General features: G+C 44.4%; 1 protein-coding gene across 2 annotated transcripts in view; it reads right to left on the bottom strand.

Moving 5' to 3' along the window:
- The window catches only part of ABTB3 (ankyrin repeat and BTB domain containing 3), a 635,003-nt gene extending 617,440 nt beyond the window's left edge, over positions 1-17,563 (bottom strand). The window contains exon 1 of one of the 2 annotated variants that reach the window (XM_069228380.1): positions 16,465-17,563. In XM_069228380.1, coding sequence (XP_069084481.1) covers positions 16,465-17,344 — 880 coding nt within the window. In that variant the 5' untranslated portion in view covers positions 17,345-17,563. The remainder of the gene's footprint in view (positions 1-16,464) is intronic. The other variant, XM_069228381.1, reaches the window with a different exon arrangement.
- Positions 17,564-18,592: the final 1,029 nt, after the last annotated feature.

The following is an 18,592-nucleotide window of genomic DNA, read 5'->3' as shown; positions in this document are numbered from 1 at the left end:
GGGATTATCCACCAAGCCATTGTTTAATTTGTAACAAAATAAGTGCCCGTGCCAATCTCAAAAAACTTTTTAATCAGGATTCAGCTGGTTGAGCAAGGGATGGGAGTGGAATGGCGTTATTTTACTGTTTGTTTTTTAATCCTGCCTTGTCTCTGTAGGAGCTACAGCCCCACTAGCAGCCAGTGCCCCCAAAAGTCTCTGATATGTGTGTTACCAGCTTAAATGGTTTGCCTGCCTGGAGATCTGCATGCACACTGTCCAGAAGAGAGAACCACAGCTATTCCCTTATTTCCATTATTGCATGCAGACATAGAAGAAGGCCTATCAATACAACTTAGGGTAATCAATAAGGGTATTCGCTGCCCTTCATCCGTTTCATAAACCACAGTGGAAATAAAAAAAGAATCCTCTGCTATTTGCTAGTGAATTAGGGCAGCACCAGATCGGGTTAGTAGGAAAGGTGGCAAAGAGTCCCGGCCCACGGGAAATAACTACTGGTGGTGCGCGTCTGCATCCTAGGTCACAAATTAAATAACGCAACCTGCCATAGTACTTGGTCTGAAAATTTCATCCCAGAGGGGCAGCAAGCAACCAAAGTAAATAGACATTTTACAGCGAGCCATATTGTTATGTTATGTTGTTATGATTCTATCCAGGAGCAGCAATAGACTAGCAGTTATATAACCAGCCATGGTAAACGCCCAGAGGATGTCACAGAGGATAACACATGGGATGTATCATGTTAATCATTCATGTTATATTTTCTGAATGGTCTGCAGAGGCGAAACCCATGGGAATGAGCATTTTACAACCAACCATAGTATATGCTTTGAGAATTCTATCCAGAAGCATTAAAGGAGCAACCTATGTGAATAGTAAAGACTTCTCAAACACCACTGTTGCACCTGTCATCAGGATTACCCTTAACTGCTTCTAAGTGTATGCTTCGAAATAAGATTGTTTATTCGCAAGATGTACATTTGATGCTGTCAACTGAGGGCAACGTGATTCCTCACTTAATCTTCCTTGTTCTTCTTTGCTTAAGTGCTAAAGTGCCTGCATGGAATGCTGCTGTCTTCCCTTGGAAGGAAACTGTGCCCTAGCCTGCTCGACTGAAAGTCAGAACTGTATGGTTGCACTGAATGTGATTGAGATTGGGCTTCTGCCCAATTGCATCGTTTTATGTATGTAAAGAATAACTGTTCTATAATTTAATGAACATCAGTTAGACTAAGGACCAGTATGGAACCTGTTGCTCTACGTGAAGTGTGTGGAGCAGGTTTACTCCTTGATGTCAACTGGCTGAGACCAAGCCACTGGTCCTACCAAAGCTCTGCTTGCCTACCCTGGTGCTGACCTTCCCCCGTTAGCCCAAGGAACTCTACATAATTATAAAGAGAGAGTAATTCTAATATTTGCAATGAGAAGGAGGTAGACTGTTGAAGAATGAACCTTGATGACAACTGATGTTTGCAAACATCTGCTGAGCTCCTCTAATCCCTCATTAGCAGAGGGAGCATGCACCCAGAAGATTGACTTCTACATGTGTAGGTGGGGTGGCTCTGCCTGGCAAGCACATCGCTCTCTGGTCCAGCATTTATTATCTTTGATCAGTTTTTCTTGTTCTCCCTTTGATCTCATGCATAAAGCAGTCCAGCAACTGGTGGACTATTTAGCTACCTGGATTAAGTAAAATGTATTGCCAGTTGTGACCCCAATGTGCTACTGGGCCTATGGCAACAGCGTTCCTGGACAACTGTGATCTGGTACCTCTAAAGTGTCCATAAAATCATCACACATAAACTTTAAGACACTGTCCCCCTTCCTTGCAGGTACTCTCAAAACTGTAGTTGTGAATTGTGTTTTATTTTGTTTTTGGTGTGGGGTTCACGAAGATCTAGGCTTGCAACCTCCAACCAAATGCCAAAGACACTTTGGTGTGAAGATACAAAGAAATATATAAAGTTCTGTGAACATTAGCTAGATTCAAGTCTTGTCTTTCCATATCTCTACTGCAGTGTTTTGGAGACCTGACATTTCCACCCCATGTGTATTAGGAGCTTTGTGATCATTAGGGCTTTATGGACATTAATTGATCGTGAATATTGTACAGTGTATTTAGCCTGTGTGATGATGTTTTCTAATCTGTTCTGTGGTTTAATGTGATTTGTTTACTGTTCATATAGTGATTATATAATACTTGAGGCTTGCTTCACCAACCTCAATTAAGATAAACCTAGGATTGCTGACCCATGTCTACCCAGAAAGTCAAGGCGACTTAAGTGAGGGGCTCCTTTCTGTTGCTATCTTGGTATCTTGTACATTGATTGCTAGAGACCTGCTAGAGACCTTGACATTTTCCTAATAGAGAGATCCCAGTGAAATTTGTAATTACCTGCTTCAGATAATCTGGCCTGACAAATTAATTATGAGAAACGTTGAATTTGAAAGGAAAATAATTTCCTGTCCTGTGGGCAAAGAAAAACATGCCCTTCTCTTGTTTCAGCCAGGCATGCAGTAAAAGGCACACACGTAACGACAAATGTCTGACCATGGCATGTAAACGGATAAGAGAGGCATGTTTTGATGATGTACAAATGAAATGAAGGAATCCTATACTAGGGCTGCAACATCTAACTCCACCAATCAAATACCACCAACAATGCCATTGCATTCCAAGCTCAGCTCCCTTCTTCCTGCTTATGCAATACTTTTCCATAAATTTCAAAGCCAAACCTTAAATTTAATGTTACTTAAGTAGAACTCAAAATATTTTGTTTGTAGTCCAGGCCACAATGTGAAGTAGTTTTAGAATGTTTCCTCAATATTTGGTACCTATAGCATTTCATAGCACATACAGTAAGACAGTGATCAAAATGAAAATATGATGATATATTATCTCTTTTTTTTGTTCTCAATAAGGAACATGACTCCTGATTTTGTTGGTTATGAATCTGTATACATTTAAATGCTAATTCCATCTGAAGAGTGTAGGCATAACTAATACATTACCTACAGGGAACAGACTACTGTATACTTGATTTAGAAAATATTTCATTGGGGAGGAGGGGCAAAAACACATCTAATAAATACAGCCAGGTAATTTTAATGAAGTGTTGGAAGCTGGGAGAAGAAACGTTTTGAGAGCTGAGAGCTGCCAATGTTTTGGTGCCAGACATATCAAGTATCGAGAAGTCTGTGTGCTGGTGGGGAAGAGACTACAGTATATGTGACTTACAAGTCAAAAGTGAATAGCTGCCAGGAACCAGATAACCGCACCACTAAAACAGATTATTGCAGTGAAGTTACTTGTGATGGGCATAAGAGATAAGTAAACGTAAACAAAAACTATTTTTGTGAACTGTTTATATTTTTTTAGTCTGGCATGTCAGATTATATATTTTGTATAGTACACTTCCTGCCAAATGCTTCATAAAAGGACTGAAAGTTAGTTTTCATTTAGGCCTAAGAGTAAAAAAGGCTACATGTAGTTAGGGGTGGATGATTTATTCCGCTCTGCTGGCAGAGCTGGCGGATTTTTGGCCACTCCGGGTTATACTTGTAACACGGAGTTCTAGCAAAATTTCACCAACCACCACATGCCGGAGTTTTTCTTGCACGTGGCTCGCAACCGAGAAGTTGGTGAACGCGAACAAGATTTGCCATCCCCTAGTATGATTTTCAGTCGCTAGGAGGGCACCAAGTGCAATTTCTCCAAAGCAGGCGGTTGTGACCGCGCAGTTAGAAAGCTGCTGCTTGAGTGGAAAATCTACTCAAGCAGCAGCAAAATCAACTGGAGAAGCTGCCTCCTCTACCATACCTTGTGGTGTCGATCGTGCAGATTTTTCAGAGTGAAATGAGCTCCCCCTGCTGAATCACAGCCCGAGCAGTGCAACATGCCTATTTCCACCCGTTTGCGGAATTCCGTGGAATCTCGCAGAGTTTGTTGTAACTCCCCGGAATTCCGCGGAGTTAAACTCCACGAGTTTGTCCCAGACCTACATCGAATGTATGGTTTGAAATATAATTCTTCAGCATTGTTGTGGGGTGCCTTTGGGGTATGAGAAAGGTAAGAGTAAATTGAAGGAGGCAAGAGGACCTTTCAGAGAGATGGACTTGAGAGTGACTGCAGATTATGAATAATTGTTACATGTGCCACCATCACTAACTAGTGTGGTCATCACACAGTACTGTATGATATTGACATAAACACAACAGGAAACATATTTATTTATATATTTACTGAAATTTGCATGGCACAAAATATGGCTAAAACCTCAACGCATCTTTAGCTCATGCTGTGCACTGAAACAACTCTAGCACCTTGTCTTGTATGTATTTCTCTCCCATCCATCTAACGGATAGAATCTCACTTCCTTGCCCTTCTTGTGACTAGGATGCTCCAAAACCTAATTGGGCGTTGCCTTTTATTGCTGATGTCTGAAATAACTGAAAAAGCAACCACTGTTTCCCTGGAGCCCTACATGAACAGCAGGTATTCTACACATTAGGCTGTAATAAAGACTGCATGTCACAAAGAGACAGCTCCACACCTTCACATTGAGTTTACATATACACGCCAACACACAACTGGCACAGCAGTGGTCACCCAATGAGAATTTACTCCTCTTCGAATCGCTTCCTAGTCGCTGTTTATTGTATTCACATCGAAGAAACTCACCCAAGTGAACAAGGGTGTGTAAAATACATGAGCGGGGTAGGCTAGGCAATGCAGAAAAGCAAGGGATGAAGTGTGCTCAGATTAGTTCATTCTGAAAAGATGAGGAAGGCCGGCAGGAGCATAAGATGCATCCTGTACAGCACAACAGTCATCTTACCCAGGACAATATTTGATGCAAAGACAGAGAAAGTGGGGCTGCATGAAATCTTCACACTGGTTCCACCGCTAGACTCGGAGAGGAGACCTAACACCGTGAGCCTCACGCAGAGCTTCCCAAGCACGAAGTGTGGCAAGGGGCGTGTCACGAACACAACTGCGTGACCTGAGCGTGACTCCACCCCTCTCTCCACATAGACACCCACGCACAGCCACAGTACCCGCGTCGCTCGTATTTCAAGTGACAGAACACAGAGTCGTCTTGTTGCAAAGAAAAGGACCAAGATCCAGGACTGACGTTAACCGGAAATGCAGGAACTTCTGGGTTTTGCCAGTCAGTTTCCTCTCGATGGGGACAGGCGACTGCAAGAACTAGGGGCCTTAAAAAAATTGAGATGAAAACTAACTCGTTGCTCCAAACTCACATGTGGCATTACCATGAAGATACCAAGAGCTGGATGTTATGAGACACTTATGCGCATTGGATAGCGCTGTAATCGTGTAAGAATGTGTGTGTGCATAATTTATGGGATCCGTATCGTAAGTGGTAACAAAGGCAGGCGGCGGTATATGAAACCGCAGTCATTGTCGCTGCTGCTATTGAAGAGGCCTGCTAATGCTTCACTTTACAACCCGCATCATGCGATCCACGCCGAGAACAGCTGTGCAAAGCGCAGAGAAAAGTGGCCCAGACCAGTGCCTTGTGGCGCACCGTGTGTCTGTCGAAAGCAGTGGCAGGAGGTTGGAACTAGAGCCGTGATCCTGCAGGCTTAAGGCTGCTTAACGTCTATTGCTTACCTTAGTTTTCAGTGTTTTTTTTTATTATAATTGTATTTTTTTATATGAATACATTTAGATCTTCGTACAGTAGAATTATTTCCTATGTTTTTATTCATCGTGATCGCTCCTATTTCTTTGTTTTTCAAAATTGTTCTTTTCAATATATATTTATTCGAACGCTTCAATAGTGAATAAGTCATTTGGGAGTAATTTTCCAATGTTTGTTTAAGGTTGGTAGAGGAAACTCATGTTTATGAATAATATACAGAAGAATTCTTCTGTGGGTCACTTGGCCCATCAGTGAAATCCATGTATTTCACTAGCTGTCAATATTGATTCATATGCCTGCATATTCCTTTTGGACTATCACCTTGATTAATTATCTTAAACCTATTTACTGGAAGTCGTAAAAAATTCATAGTCATCTGAATGTCATCATTGTCCCTGAATGGTGTGGTGTCCTGAAACAAGCTTCTTCTCCTTACACCAGATATGGACAGCATAATTCCCAAGCAAGGCAACTCTAGATCGCATCCATTGTAGAATTGATTTCTGTGACTTGCGAGATGGGCAGACTTCTGACTTGGCTCTTACCTATGTTTGGGAAGGTTTATAGTGAATGCCTTGATGGTTTGCTCTCGATTCTCTCTAGGAAGTTTGCTCTCTTGGTGTGGATAAATAATGACCCTACTGGCCACGCCCTAGTAAGGGCAGTCAGTGTGCTAGGCAAAGCACTCTGGGATGGGCTTGCTGCATTTAGGGTTAATTCAGTTTACAAAAAGCATTAAACAAAAGAAAATTACATTGACTGCAGTTTCATTTCCCCAGGAACTAAGAAATATTGCCTTGTGTCACTCCCTTCTCCTTCTGGGAGCAGTGATGTCACAGCTGGCAACCCCTTCCTTTTTGGTTGTCAGGAAACATGGACAAGTTTGCCAGGGGGCTAAAACTGTGTCTGTCTTTTGGATCAGTGCAGGCAGATTGAAGCAGCAGCAAAACGCCAACCTCTGACAAAAAGTCTACACACATTTGAAGCGGTGTGTCTTCACAAAGGGAAGGCTGCCACAGACATGTACGTGATCTACGTGCATGTCTCCCACATGAGAAAATCCAAATCACCTGGTACAGAGCTATTAACAAGGAAGTGATCACATGCGATCCCGTGCCTTGTTAGGCTGGCAAACGTCACTTCGGATCAGGCTTCAGCGACTCTTCCATCAGCTCAGAGCTCGCTTTTTCATCTGTATACAACTTTCCTAACACGTGAGATTTCAGATTTGATTTATAAAATCTCTCACATTCAATAGGATTTTACTGAATTACTGATGAATGTAATAATGTGTTGCGTTCTGATGATTTGATGGCAGATGGTAGGTCGTGAATAAAGGAAACACCCACCTTATATTTACAACCAACAAAGTTTAGCAAAAGCATCAACGACAAGTTAACAAAGAGGTTAAGATAGACACATTTTGTCTTAACAAGTATGACTGTGTGAACATCATGTAGGATTTATCTTCACATGTAAAGGACAACATTTCTACTTTATATCTCTAAATATACATCTACAAACCAGCGGCCTTATGCAGAGTGACTTGCCCCCCCCCCTGCAGAATAGGATGTGGGGCTCCTAAGACCTCGCTGGAAGACACACAAAAAAATACTCAAATAAAATTATGAAATGAAACACATGACTTTTTCACTGAGATCCTTTCGCTATATAAGAAGTAAACAAAGCTTCTTCAAACATAGACATCTTTCCCCCTCTTCATCCTTTTCCATCACAGATTTATGTCCTGCCAATGCTCATCCTTTTCTTGGACACACAACACTGCCTCCATCAATAGCCTTTCCTTAGCATAGACTGGATCAATACAAGGTTATTGACTGGGCCTGCATGGATCGGCCAGGAGATCTGTTCTTCACTAACCTCTCATGGGCAATGATTGTGGCACATGCTGATGTCATCACATTCTGGATAATAAAAACCAGCTCTGCAGCTGTGAATAATTTAGCTCAGGAGCAAAGCCTACAGCCGTGCGTCAGAAAGAAGGGAACCCAGATGCAGGCTGATGATGTCACATATACAAAGTTACCCTATCTAAGATGGCTTGTTCAGTTAAAAAAATTACTTTAAGTATTCTGTTAATTTTAAATGCTGTATGCTGTGGTCTGAAATAGCTACATTGGTGTTAATTTTTAGTACCCCAACATTCGTTTTGGCACCCTTGTAGCTATATGACTCTGAAATGGGTTCATGAATGACGTCCCCAATGACGCCCACGACAGGTGGTGCCATCGTTGATAGCCTATATATCAGATGTGTAAAAATGGTTCTGTCCCCCATGTAGCCACTTTGATGGCAATCCTGGGCGGTGATCCTTCTCAGGTAGCTTTTCTCGGATTCACGCATAGTGTAATCCTGACTTTCTCTACTTGAACACTGAGCTCTGTGAACAGTCTATTTTACATTTAGACTTTACAAAAATTGCAATGGAAAGCGACGGTTACTATTTATGGAAATGTCATCTTTACATCTGATTCCTGAGTCATATTTTATTTGCCTTCTATTTTATTGATTATTACTTTATGAATATTTTAATATAGTTGATTTATGTAGTGCCACAAGCCATCTCAAAATTACAAGGCTCTTTGGAACATTACATACCCAAATAGGCAGGAATACAGTAAGACATCAGCAAAATTCGGGTGAATAGTGAGAGTTATGTTGAACACAGGTTTTCTTTGATGTTTCAGACTGGCCGGCATTTGATATCTTTGAAATTATGGGGTTTTAGCTTTTTCCTGAGGAGGGGCACACATTTCTTGGCCTTTTCAGGTCTTTGAAGCACTCAGAAAAGAGAGAAAGGCCTCTCTCTTCAGTAAAGCACTTCCACAGAACATATTCTAGCTTGTATTGAACAATACGCCTTTTTCTACCTGAAAAAACATCAGGACAATGCCCCAGAGGATGTAAGAAATCACATGGTAAATATGTTCGACAGGAAAAATGATACTGGCAAAATTGTGAAAAAGCCAATATGGCATTGCTCTAAATGATCGTTGTGGTTGGTCTTCTCTTAAATAGGGTGTGTTTATTTATTTATATGCATATATCTGAGCACAGGCCAGCACGGTCATCTGGTAGGGTACAATAAGCCTTTAAGGCCTTCTTTGATTGGATATTACAGTTCCTGTATCTTTAATTTGGGTACAGTATACAGTTTTAAGGGCACCAGAAAGTCTTCGGTCTAGTATGTTAACTTCTTGATGTGGTCACATGATTCTGCCCTACCCAGTGATTGGGTGGATAAAGAAAAATCCCTTTTCGGAGGACAACCCTAAAGGAATGTTGAAAACGCCATCATCGTCATATGTCGTTAAAACGAATACTGTATTATACAGATGATAACCATACAGATCCATCTGGAAAGTTCCAGAGGTCCACTCCCTCACAACACCTATTTAGCCGCACAAGGGGTGCAAACCTAGGAACACCACATCATGATGTAGGAAACACTACAGCACTCTGTAGGAGGAAAAAAACACTAGAGAGAGAGAGATGTAAAGATGTCCCCAAACGGTAGTTTGTTCTCAGTACAGAAACCACTAACAAAACCAAGAGGCCAATAACCACAGTTATACTCCTAGAAAGGAAACTCAAAAACTGAACTAAGAAATAATGGTTAAGCCCTAATGAAGCGACCAGTGTATTGAAACACATGTTGGTAGTTCATAACCTAAAACTGCGAGTGAAGAGAATGAATGAAAACCAAAAAATGAGATTTTGATGAAATAACTAACTGATCATGCTGATGTATATTTTCATTTCTTACACAGATGTAATACTCCTTGATGAAGAGAAGAAATCCTTGATCCTGTCCTACCTCGAGAGCGTTATTACCCAGGGAAATGTACTGTATAACATTGCTAGATTGCATGTCTACATGGCCGGACACAGATGCTTCAACCTGACATGGATACACTATTGACCAAAGGCTTAACATCGAACATGGAGAGATGCATTTTCTAAGCCAAATAAGTTGCCCACCATTACAGCAAGTGGCTCTAGGTATGAAATTGGCCTCAGTGTTTATTTAGTAAGTAGATCAGATATGTTCCTCTGTGCTTTCACACAAGGCATGCAGTGGCCATTTGTTACAGCAGTGAGGATCAGCAGTTTAAGAACGATTTTTGAGTGAAGGAGTGGGTAGTTCGAAGATTTCCACCAATGAAAAACTACATAACGTTGCTGCCTCCATGAAGGAGTCTCAGCTTGTTAGCTGTTTGTGACTTACTGCCATTGTATTCGATAGACTTCTTTCTACAGTAGAATGTGGTTAAAGTAAACCTTCATAATTAGTGCTAGTAACAATTGAGAGCAAGGCGATGGTGCTGTGAATACCAGGCACGTAGCACGTCTCCCTTTTCTAAATCCCCAGGACAGATGTGTTAAACGTGGACCACCTGGGTCAGAAAGCAGATGCATACCACTGCCGTGCTGGGCATGAAAAAACACCATGGGTAAATGTTCCATGAATAATCCATTGGCATCACTGTCTAGACCTCACAGTTCTAAATGAAGAATCGGCAAAAACAATAAAAAAAGTCAAAACCAAAAAATGTAATGCTAACGATGTGCATGATGTAAAAATGTGACTGATAATCTTGTGACAGAGACAATGCTTGCATTTTCATCCTAACATTATACATTTGGACATTCCAGATCGACTGGGTTTTAAGGTAAATTAAGAAACAGTAGGAAGTTTAAAAAATATATGAATAGATGACGTTTCTGCCATCTACCCTACAGCGCATACACAAATCCACCTTCTTAGTAGGTAATACAGCAGAAAAGCCCTGTAATTCGAACTGCAATTAATGTAACCTTTCATCCGTTCTCCAGATATGATCATGTTACGCTTTACTCTCACTAGAAGTTGCTTTTACATTGTACATAGAAACGTTTAGGGGCAACATTCGGAACAGGGTAAAATGCAGCTGTTTAAACTTAAAAAGGGCAGTTGTAAGAGAAAGAAATGCACATTATTTAAAAGTATCTCATTTAAAAGTGTCACGTGTTACTGTGTATGAGCTCATTCTACCCAACACATGAATGTACCTCAAAAATCTGGAAAGTCTAGACAGATAGCTCAGTGAGTTGTGCTCCAGCAGCAGTCTAGCACTCCTTAGAATCCTCGGTTGTAAGAGCCCTATTCTTCTTCCATTGGGCTGTTTTTGTGTCAATCACATTTTTCTTCCACCCACTACAGCACACAGCATGGTTCAGTGAGTCAACTCACTGCAGCCAGTGACCATGTTCACAGTGTGTGATGGCAATTTGATCTCTCACAAGGAGCACTTCAACATAAAAAGTAGTTCCCTTCAGTACCAGAGAAAACTATGCCAATTGATTCCTTCAGTAAAGTTTGGCAATCCCCATGACAAAGTAAAGTAAGCATTTACAAATCCAAAAGGCTGGCAAATTGCAACCTTTGTGGCCGTCTTAACAAACATTAACCCAACCTGGCACAACATGAAGGTCCTTATTTCAGAACTCAACTAAAAACTTCCAGAACAACTTCAGTCGTGAAATGCATAAAAAGTCCTAAAACAGCTCAGTATAAGAAATAAGAACAGCCAGATTTGAGCATGTATTTTCAGTCTACAATTATTGCCTTACCTATATCACATGTGTCCCACGAACAAATAGGTTGGCTAGAAATACGTGTTGAGATAAAGTGTATTTTTGGATGGGCAGTTTTTTTCTCCTACTAATTTTTCATACAGCTCTGAACGTCTCTTGCTGTCTGAACCACCTTAATCAAATATACTTATCTGAGAATTGTGCTTCCAATCTAATTCTGCTCAACAAACCTGAGAAATATTGGCAATAGGACGTGGTATTTCAACGTATCTTGCCTTCCAGTCTTTTGTAATCTCTTCCCATGCTTGGCCTTCCTCCAGCTAATTTGTGAAAAAATAAAAAAGTGCAAGGGCAAAAGTTTTTTAGGAGCCCTTTGCTAGAACTATCCAATGCCAGAGTTGCAATATACTAGGCTGCATAGCCTAGATTCCATCTCATAGCATTTTCTACCACAATGCTAGACTTCCTATCTCTTTATATCACTCCTTCAGGCTTTTTGTATCCCTGCTTTCTCCTTTGTCACTGTTTTACTATCTTACTTTTCTTCTGTTCTAAATTTTTTGCCTTTCTATCTCTTACTCTGTGTGAAAGTTTGATGAACTAAGCTGAAGTCTGGCCTGAAAATCAATTCACCCACACACCACCTTCACAGAATAAGCACCGATCTTAGGGCCATATGTACGAACACATTTTCCCATAGACACAGAATGGGTAAAACCCGTTGATACATCTGGCCCTTAGTCTTTCTGTTCCATGATCTGTGGAGGGCCACTGAAAGTGCAGCTCCACTTGCAAAAGCGACAGGAAGGCAGGAGAGACGAAATAGGGAAACAGTGGCTTTCGATTTAAAAAAAAAAAGCTGCGTTGCAAGTTATTCCTTATATTGCATACAAACACTGAATTACAGTCAATCAAATGTTTGCTAATCTAACTTCTAAGTGCAACCCTATTATTATCCAACTTGCACTGGGAAAAACGTTAATTTGAGCTTGTCAGCCATCACATTTTCCCTCAACATGAAAATAAGCGATGTCCCCGAAAAGTTCTAAAGTACGTGAGTAAAAGCATGAATGGTGCACAAATTTTGCGTTCTTATTCGGCCAGAAAGTGTGTCCACCGTTTACGACCTCTAGGTAAAAATACCCAGCTTTCCGGTATCCACTATGTACAACGGTTTACTCCGAGATGATAGGCATAAAACAACTCGATGTATTGGCCAGTTAGCTTGTGACTCGTCTTTGACTCCGAAACACAAACGGAGGCTAGTCAAGTTCTTCTATTGTGTATTGATGGAGGGCTTAAGGTGTCGCCGTGTTTCCTGTGTTCCTTCATCCCATATGAAGTTAGAGTGTTGCTAGGACCAGTAAAGATGTCTGCCATAATACCTAACGTCATGCCATCTTGGAGTGGTATGTTTTGTTTTGCTGGTATACCACTTTGTGCTACTTTCTTTATAACATGCTACAAATCGAGTTATCTGAGTGGTTCTGTCGAATACACATTGCATGACAAGGTTGAGGGGACGTTTACACACCAAACCTAAGTTTTAACACACCTTCTTCGGTTATGCTACAGAATGTCGTGAATCAACATTGGGTTTTGGCCCAGCTCGGAAACCGCTGCTGGAATTAATTTGTACTCGGCTGGAATCCCTTAGAAACCCCTGACATGCTGCCTTTACAAAAGGTTTCATAAATAGGCCCTTTCATCCACTTTCTAAGATGTTCTGTGACTGTGAATTAAATTTAACACCTGTCCGCGGAGCCGTCCGTTAGAATGTGAGGTCCAGAGGTCAGAGCCCAAGAAGAGGACACAGGACTCTAAAGTTCACGTCACACGTACCCGTCAAAAATACTCCCAAGCCCAGCATATCCGATCAACGAGGCACTGTAAACACGCGACGGTAAATAAGAACCCAGTGCATTCATGTGTGGTAAGCTATGAATACTCATAACCCTCGGTTGCAAGGGATACCCTATTATAGCCCTAAAACGGGGAGTTCAGTGTAAAGGGAAAACCAGTCTCTTTATTTAGACGTGCGTCAACAATAAGCATCCCAGAACACTCCATGGATGACCTATGCTAGAGTTTTGAGACAAAGTATGACTACATTACCCAGAGGGCCCATTTAATATCACTGAGATGAGTCACATTAACACGAGAAGACAGCTTCCAGAACTGTGAAGCTGAGGTTAGACGGTCACAGCCTCGCAGCGTCTCACATGATGACCTTGTGGTGAAGTCAGAGTTTATTTCCTTTTAATGAAGTTGAAGCTCCCCAATTTATGGCCCACATGATAGTCAACCTGTTGTGGGGGGTTATCCACTGAAAACTCGAGCAAGATATCTGGCCCTGGCTCAGCTCAAGATCCTCCTGAAGCCTCGAGCTCAAAACGAGCTGAGCTTTCACTGAGCTGATGCGTCTAAGTGGCCACAGCTGCCTCTCACGCAACATGGTGAACCAGGTTCGAATCCAGGTTAACTCAGCATCATATGCATCCCAACAAAGTTCCCTGTGCCCAGAAAATCCGAAAGCATAGTCTGCTATTAAGAGGTCTTATGTCCTTGGGCACCGTATACAGGGTGCACAAGACAACTGACTTGTCTCTTAGTTTACTGGGTCCATTGCCGTCAGGGCGGGGGTAGGAATGTTTCCCAGTTCATATTTAAAAACTGTTTTAAAAGTTACTTTTCAGATAATCTGATGTTTTCAAGTTGAAATGCCTCCGCTGTTAAAGAAAGACACCTCTAAATTTGGAAGGTACTATTATATTGTAACATTATGTGTGTTGCGTGATTTACATAACAACTATTTGCAAGGTTCGGCTCCTGCAAGTACTCTGAATGCAGAACCAACTCTTGGCTCAGCTGTTCATGTTAATTTGTTGGTTCATCCACTTCTTCACACCCCTCAACAGGTCTTGGGCTCAGCTCCCTCTGCGCCATTTTACCCTTGCCTTCCACCGTGGTTAGGTGGGGCTTTCTGTCATGTGACATGCTGGAATAGCAGTGGCCATGTTGGGTGTATTTTCTGGCTGGTTAAAGTAATCAATTTGTGTGGGAGCATGCAGTAAGGACTGCAAAAAGAACACCTACGAAGAGGGAATGAGCACTGAGCCTTGCCCCTTATATTCTGCCCCCCTCCATCTGAAACAATATGGTTGCTTTTGTATTGCTACCTGTGGTGGGAGATGCCGCTCTGCCATTCTCTTGTCCATCTACTCTTAATCCAACGCATCAAGGCCTGGAACTCTGAGAGTTTGCTACCAAACAAGCTTTTTCACTCACCGCCTGCCGTACCTAACAGATTGCATAGTTCTGGCGGGGTCTGGCTACCACTTCCGTTCTGTGTCCTGCTCACTTTCAGCCCAAAGACCTCAAGCAACGTGATGCCGTGCGTAAATGTGGTATGTGTTCCTGAGGGGAAAGGTTTGCGATAGCCCTTCCAGTGTCCCCGGCACACTGAGGCCAGTAACAGACTGTTCCCCGTGTGGAGTGCGCGATGCACGACGTCACGTAGTAAGGGGTGGTCGTGCCAGGGGGTCCTCGGCCTTGCATGTGAATGGGAGGCCCACCTGTAGCAGAGCAGAGGGTGATACACTGGATGGGCCTACGGGCAGTCCTGGGCAATAGGTCCACCATTTTAACTTCCCTTGCATCCTGCGCTAGCGAGCCCCGTCTAACAAAGAGGTCGCTGTGCTTGACTGCAGAAACTATTTAAACACATTTAATGTGACGATATGTATGGCAGAAAAAGACTACAGTATGGAATACCCAACAAGGCGCTTCTTTGCCAAAGCTCCGCATTATGCTGCATCCAGGCTCTTCCGCTGCTGGAACACAGAGGAGGGGGCCCATTTATGTTCATATTTCATTTACAGACAGCCAGAAATCACAAGCAACACTCCCACAAGCAGCGCGAATCAAAAACAAAGAAGCAACAGACACTCAGACAAAACGTGTCACCTCAATAACAAAACATGCATCGGCAAAGATGACCTTGAGAACTAGCAGGCGTCACATCTTCAGCAGGTTTTTGGTTTGGACAAAAACGCTGAAGCAGAAATGCACCTTTTATTGGATAGGTGTGTTGGATAAGACACTAAGTGAGAGCTGGTGAAAGAAGTTGTTGCCATCTGGCCACATCTTTTGCTACATGGGGTCGTATTCGTGGGCTGTGGTGTGCTTGCCACAGACATGCAGGTCCCAGCTCTGCGCCTGTATGCAGAGGCTTATACAACACGGTTTTACACGCAGAGGTGTCCTGGGGAGGCAGGGGGAGCACGAGCTTCTCTGCGTTTGGTAACGCACTCCACAATTGCAGTCAAGGTCAAACCCTGACATCGGAAATGCAACGCTGCTCCTGTCAGAAATGCAAGCAGAAACTGGGGGTTTCGTATCACCGAGTGAATATAAAAAGATCAGCAGAGCTGCGGTGACGCGTGACACCAGATACCTGGGCGCAGCGTCCACTGCATCGCCGAGCCTCCCAGAGCAGACGAGACCATCGCCACCGGGGTCTTCGTCAGATCACTGGTACTACCGTAGCAATACAATGACTCACTGAACACGGTTTTACGGTGACACCTGCGCGGGTGTGAATGCGAAAAGAGTCATGTCAACATCTGGACAGCAAGAGAGATAGACATATGCAAGGAAAGAGATTGGACGAATATCTGAGCGGGTGGGAGAAGGGAGGGTGGGGAGATGGGGGGGAGGGAGCGAATGGGCAGCTAGATGGCAGAATGGATGGAAAGATATTTGGGTGCGTGCGTTTAAACGGACAGGTGGGAGAACTGGACGAATAGATGGGAGAACAGGAGGAGGAGATGGCTGGATAATTGGAGATCTGATCAACAGGTGGACGGATAGATAAGATACACGGATAGATATACAGGCTGGCGGGAGGGTGAGTGGAGGATGGGGCAGAGAGGAAATGGACGAAGGGAATAGCCGGAGTGGGTAGGCTATTGGTCGGAGGTTAGATGGTCGAGTGAACGGATGAATAAAAGGACCTATGAGGGATATGGCAAATAGATGGACACATGAAAATACGAAAAAAAAGGCGACGTGACTGGATGAATGGAAGCAACATTGAACGTGTCTAATGTCAAAATGGCAGAGAGGGGGTGGAGAGACAGAAGTGCTATACTTTATGACAAACTTCACGCTTGCACAGAGCAGGGTAACTTAGGCTTACCGCTGGCATTCTTGCCGCATATCAGGTGCTGGTGCGGCTGCAACAACCCCCAGAACTCAGAGTCGTTGTTGATGGTCTGGTCCACGGCCTCGGCTGTGAACATGGGGGGCTCCGCGTCCTCCTTGTCGGGGGGCCGCGGCCCGGCCTGCATCAGCCGGCGGTGCACCTCCCTGAAGAGGCTCTCCATGCAGGCGGTCAGGTAGATGGCTGCGTGCTCATGGATGCGCAGAGCCACCCGGCTGTCCACCATCCAGCGGTAGAAGCGCCCCACGGACAGAGTGAGCCCGCAGCGGGCAGACTTGCCCCGGCTCAGGCGGTCAGCACCGCCCGTGCTCATGTTGTAGAGGGAGAGGGCACCCAGCGCCGCCGCCGTGCCGCCCGCAGACAGGCTCCAGGTGAGCACCACCTCCATGGCGCTCTGCACCTCGGAGCGGGTGCACTTGGCGTAGCGCAGGCTCAGCCGCTGCGCCTCCCGGGCGACGCGCACCAGCGCACGGCTGAGCAGCGAGGACAAGCGGGCCACGGCATCCCGGCTGAGGGGCGCAGCTCCCGTCGGCTCCTTGCGCAGGAGCGCCTCCACCTCCTCCAGGGTCCAGGGCACCTCGTCGAGCTCGGGCAGCCTGGAGCACTGGCCCGAGCAGTCCGGCACCTCCGAGTCTTCGGCCAGGACAGTGTTGACGGTGTCGAAGCTGTTGTGCCGGCTGTGCATGGAGCCAGTTAGCGGCCTGCCCTTGGCTCCATGTGGGGGCGCCGCCGCCGGGTGAGAATCGGAAGCCAGGGAGAGGTTGGACGAGCGGAGGGAGCCTGCAGCACCACCATACCCGGAGTCCAGCGTTGAGTCCTCCAGCGTCCTCACGGCGGTCTTAGCTCTCCGTGCCATGGCTGCACTTCATACTGCACCAGGGGAGCCAAGGGGAGCTAGGGCACCTGCGCTCGCATCAGGTGCACAGCAGGGCAGGCTCCCGCAGCGCCGGAGGGCAGTGAACAGCTGGGTGCGGAGGGAGGCGGTGCCGCTCACCTACTCTCCCGTCAGATCAGCAGCAGCAATGCACCAGGGCTGCCCAGTTCCGTTCCCCGCACTGCACTATACAGCAGACCCAAAAGCAGCCTGAAGGCTGGGGGCGGGTCTACGCAAAGCAGGAGACCCGACAGCCAATGAAGTCTGGGGTGGCACATTCCACTACAGTAGCAGCAGCAGCAGGGAATGTGAGGCGCTACAGAACTGGAATGTCGAGAGTGTGGGCAGAATCCGGCGCAGGAACTGGATGCGCCGCTCTCCTCTGTGAACATGTTCTCATTCGTAAACTTCCAATGCCCCCCTCCACCCCAAGCCATCCATCACACTGACAAGTTCTGAAACAGAAAGCGAATATCAAGTCTTGAGTGTAAATGTGCATTCTTCCTGTCATCGGACAACCTTTCCTGAATTGCACAAGCGTGTTCCAAAACAGCTGGGGAGGAAATGGCAACACACACCCATTGCAAAAATATAGTAGTGTTCTTAATTCTAATGACAACTACTCAGTAAAGGTGAGAATGAATACGCACACGCAATGCAAAAGTATTCTTAAAAAGTGGATTCGTTGGGTGTAAAGCAAAACAAAAAAGCGTGGGGCCGGGGACAGGCACTGGCTAACCTGTATCAATAACAGCCCACTATTCTCTTGGCCTTGGAATAGCATGGGGTGTCGAAACTTTAAAAAACAAAAACTGAGACCTTTCGCAAAAACAGATGAGCTACAATTTTACATCCACTGACTGAATGGCACAGAATTAGGTCTGGATGGAGCTTGTGGAGTTCCCCTATGCGGAACTAGGCAAAGTGACCAAAAAACTTTGCCACGCTACGCAGAGCTCTGCAAGCGGTGGAGTGCTTTTAGTTCACACCGTTCTCACTGATTTTTAGCTCTGTGTGTTTGTCCCATGCTGAAAAATCAGCACAAACTGCGCCATGCAAGAGGGCGCTGATTCTTTTCTGCTACTAGAGTAAATTTTCTACTTGAGCGTTATCTTCCTCAACATAAACAGAAGAATTCTCAACACAAGCGGTAGCACCATCCACGACCTCCTGCATTGAGAAATCTCGCTGGGAGGTGGTGTGAGTAAGATTTTCCTCGCTTGCACTCGC

This window comes from Pleurodeles waltl, chromosome 4_1 (genome assembly GCF_031143425.1).
Source record: "Pleurodeles waltl isolate 20211129_DDA chromosome 4_1, aPleWal1.hap1.20221129, whole genome shotgun sequence".
In the NCBI taxonomy this organism is placed as follows: domain Eukaryota; kingdom Metazoa; phylum Chordata; class Amphibia; order Caudata; family Salamandridae; genus Pleurodeles; species Pleurodeles waltl.
This window is presented reverse-complemented; position numbering and strand designations above follow the sequence as displayed.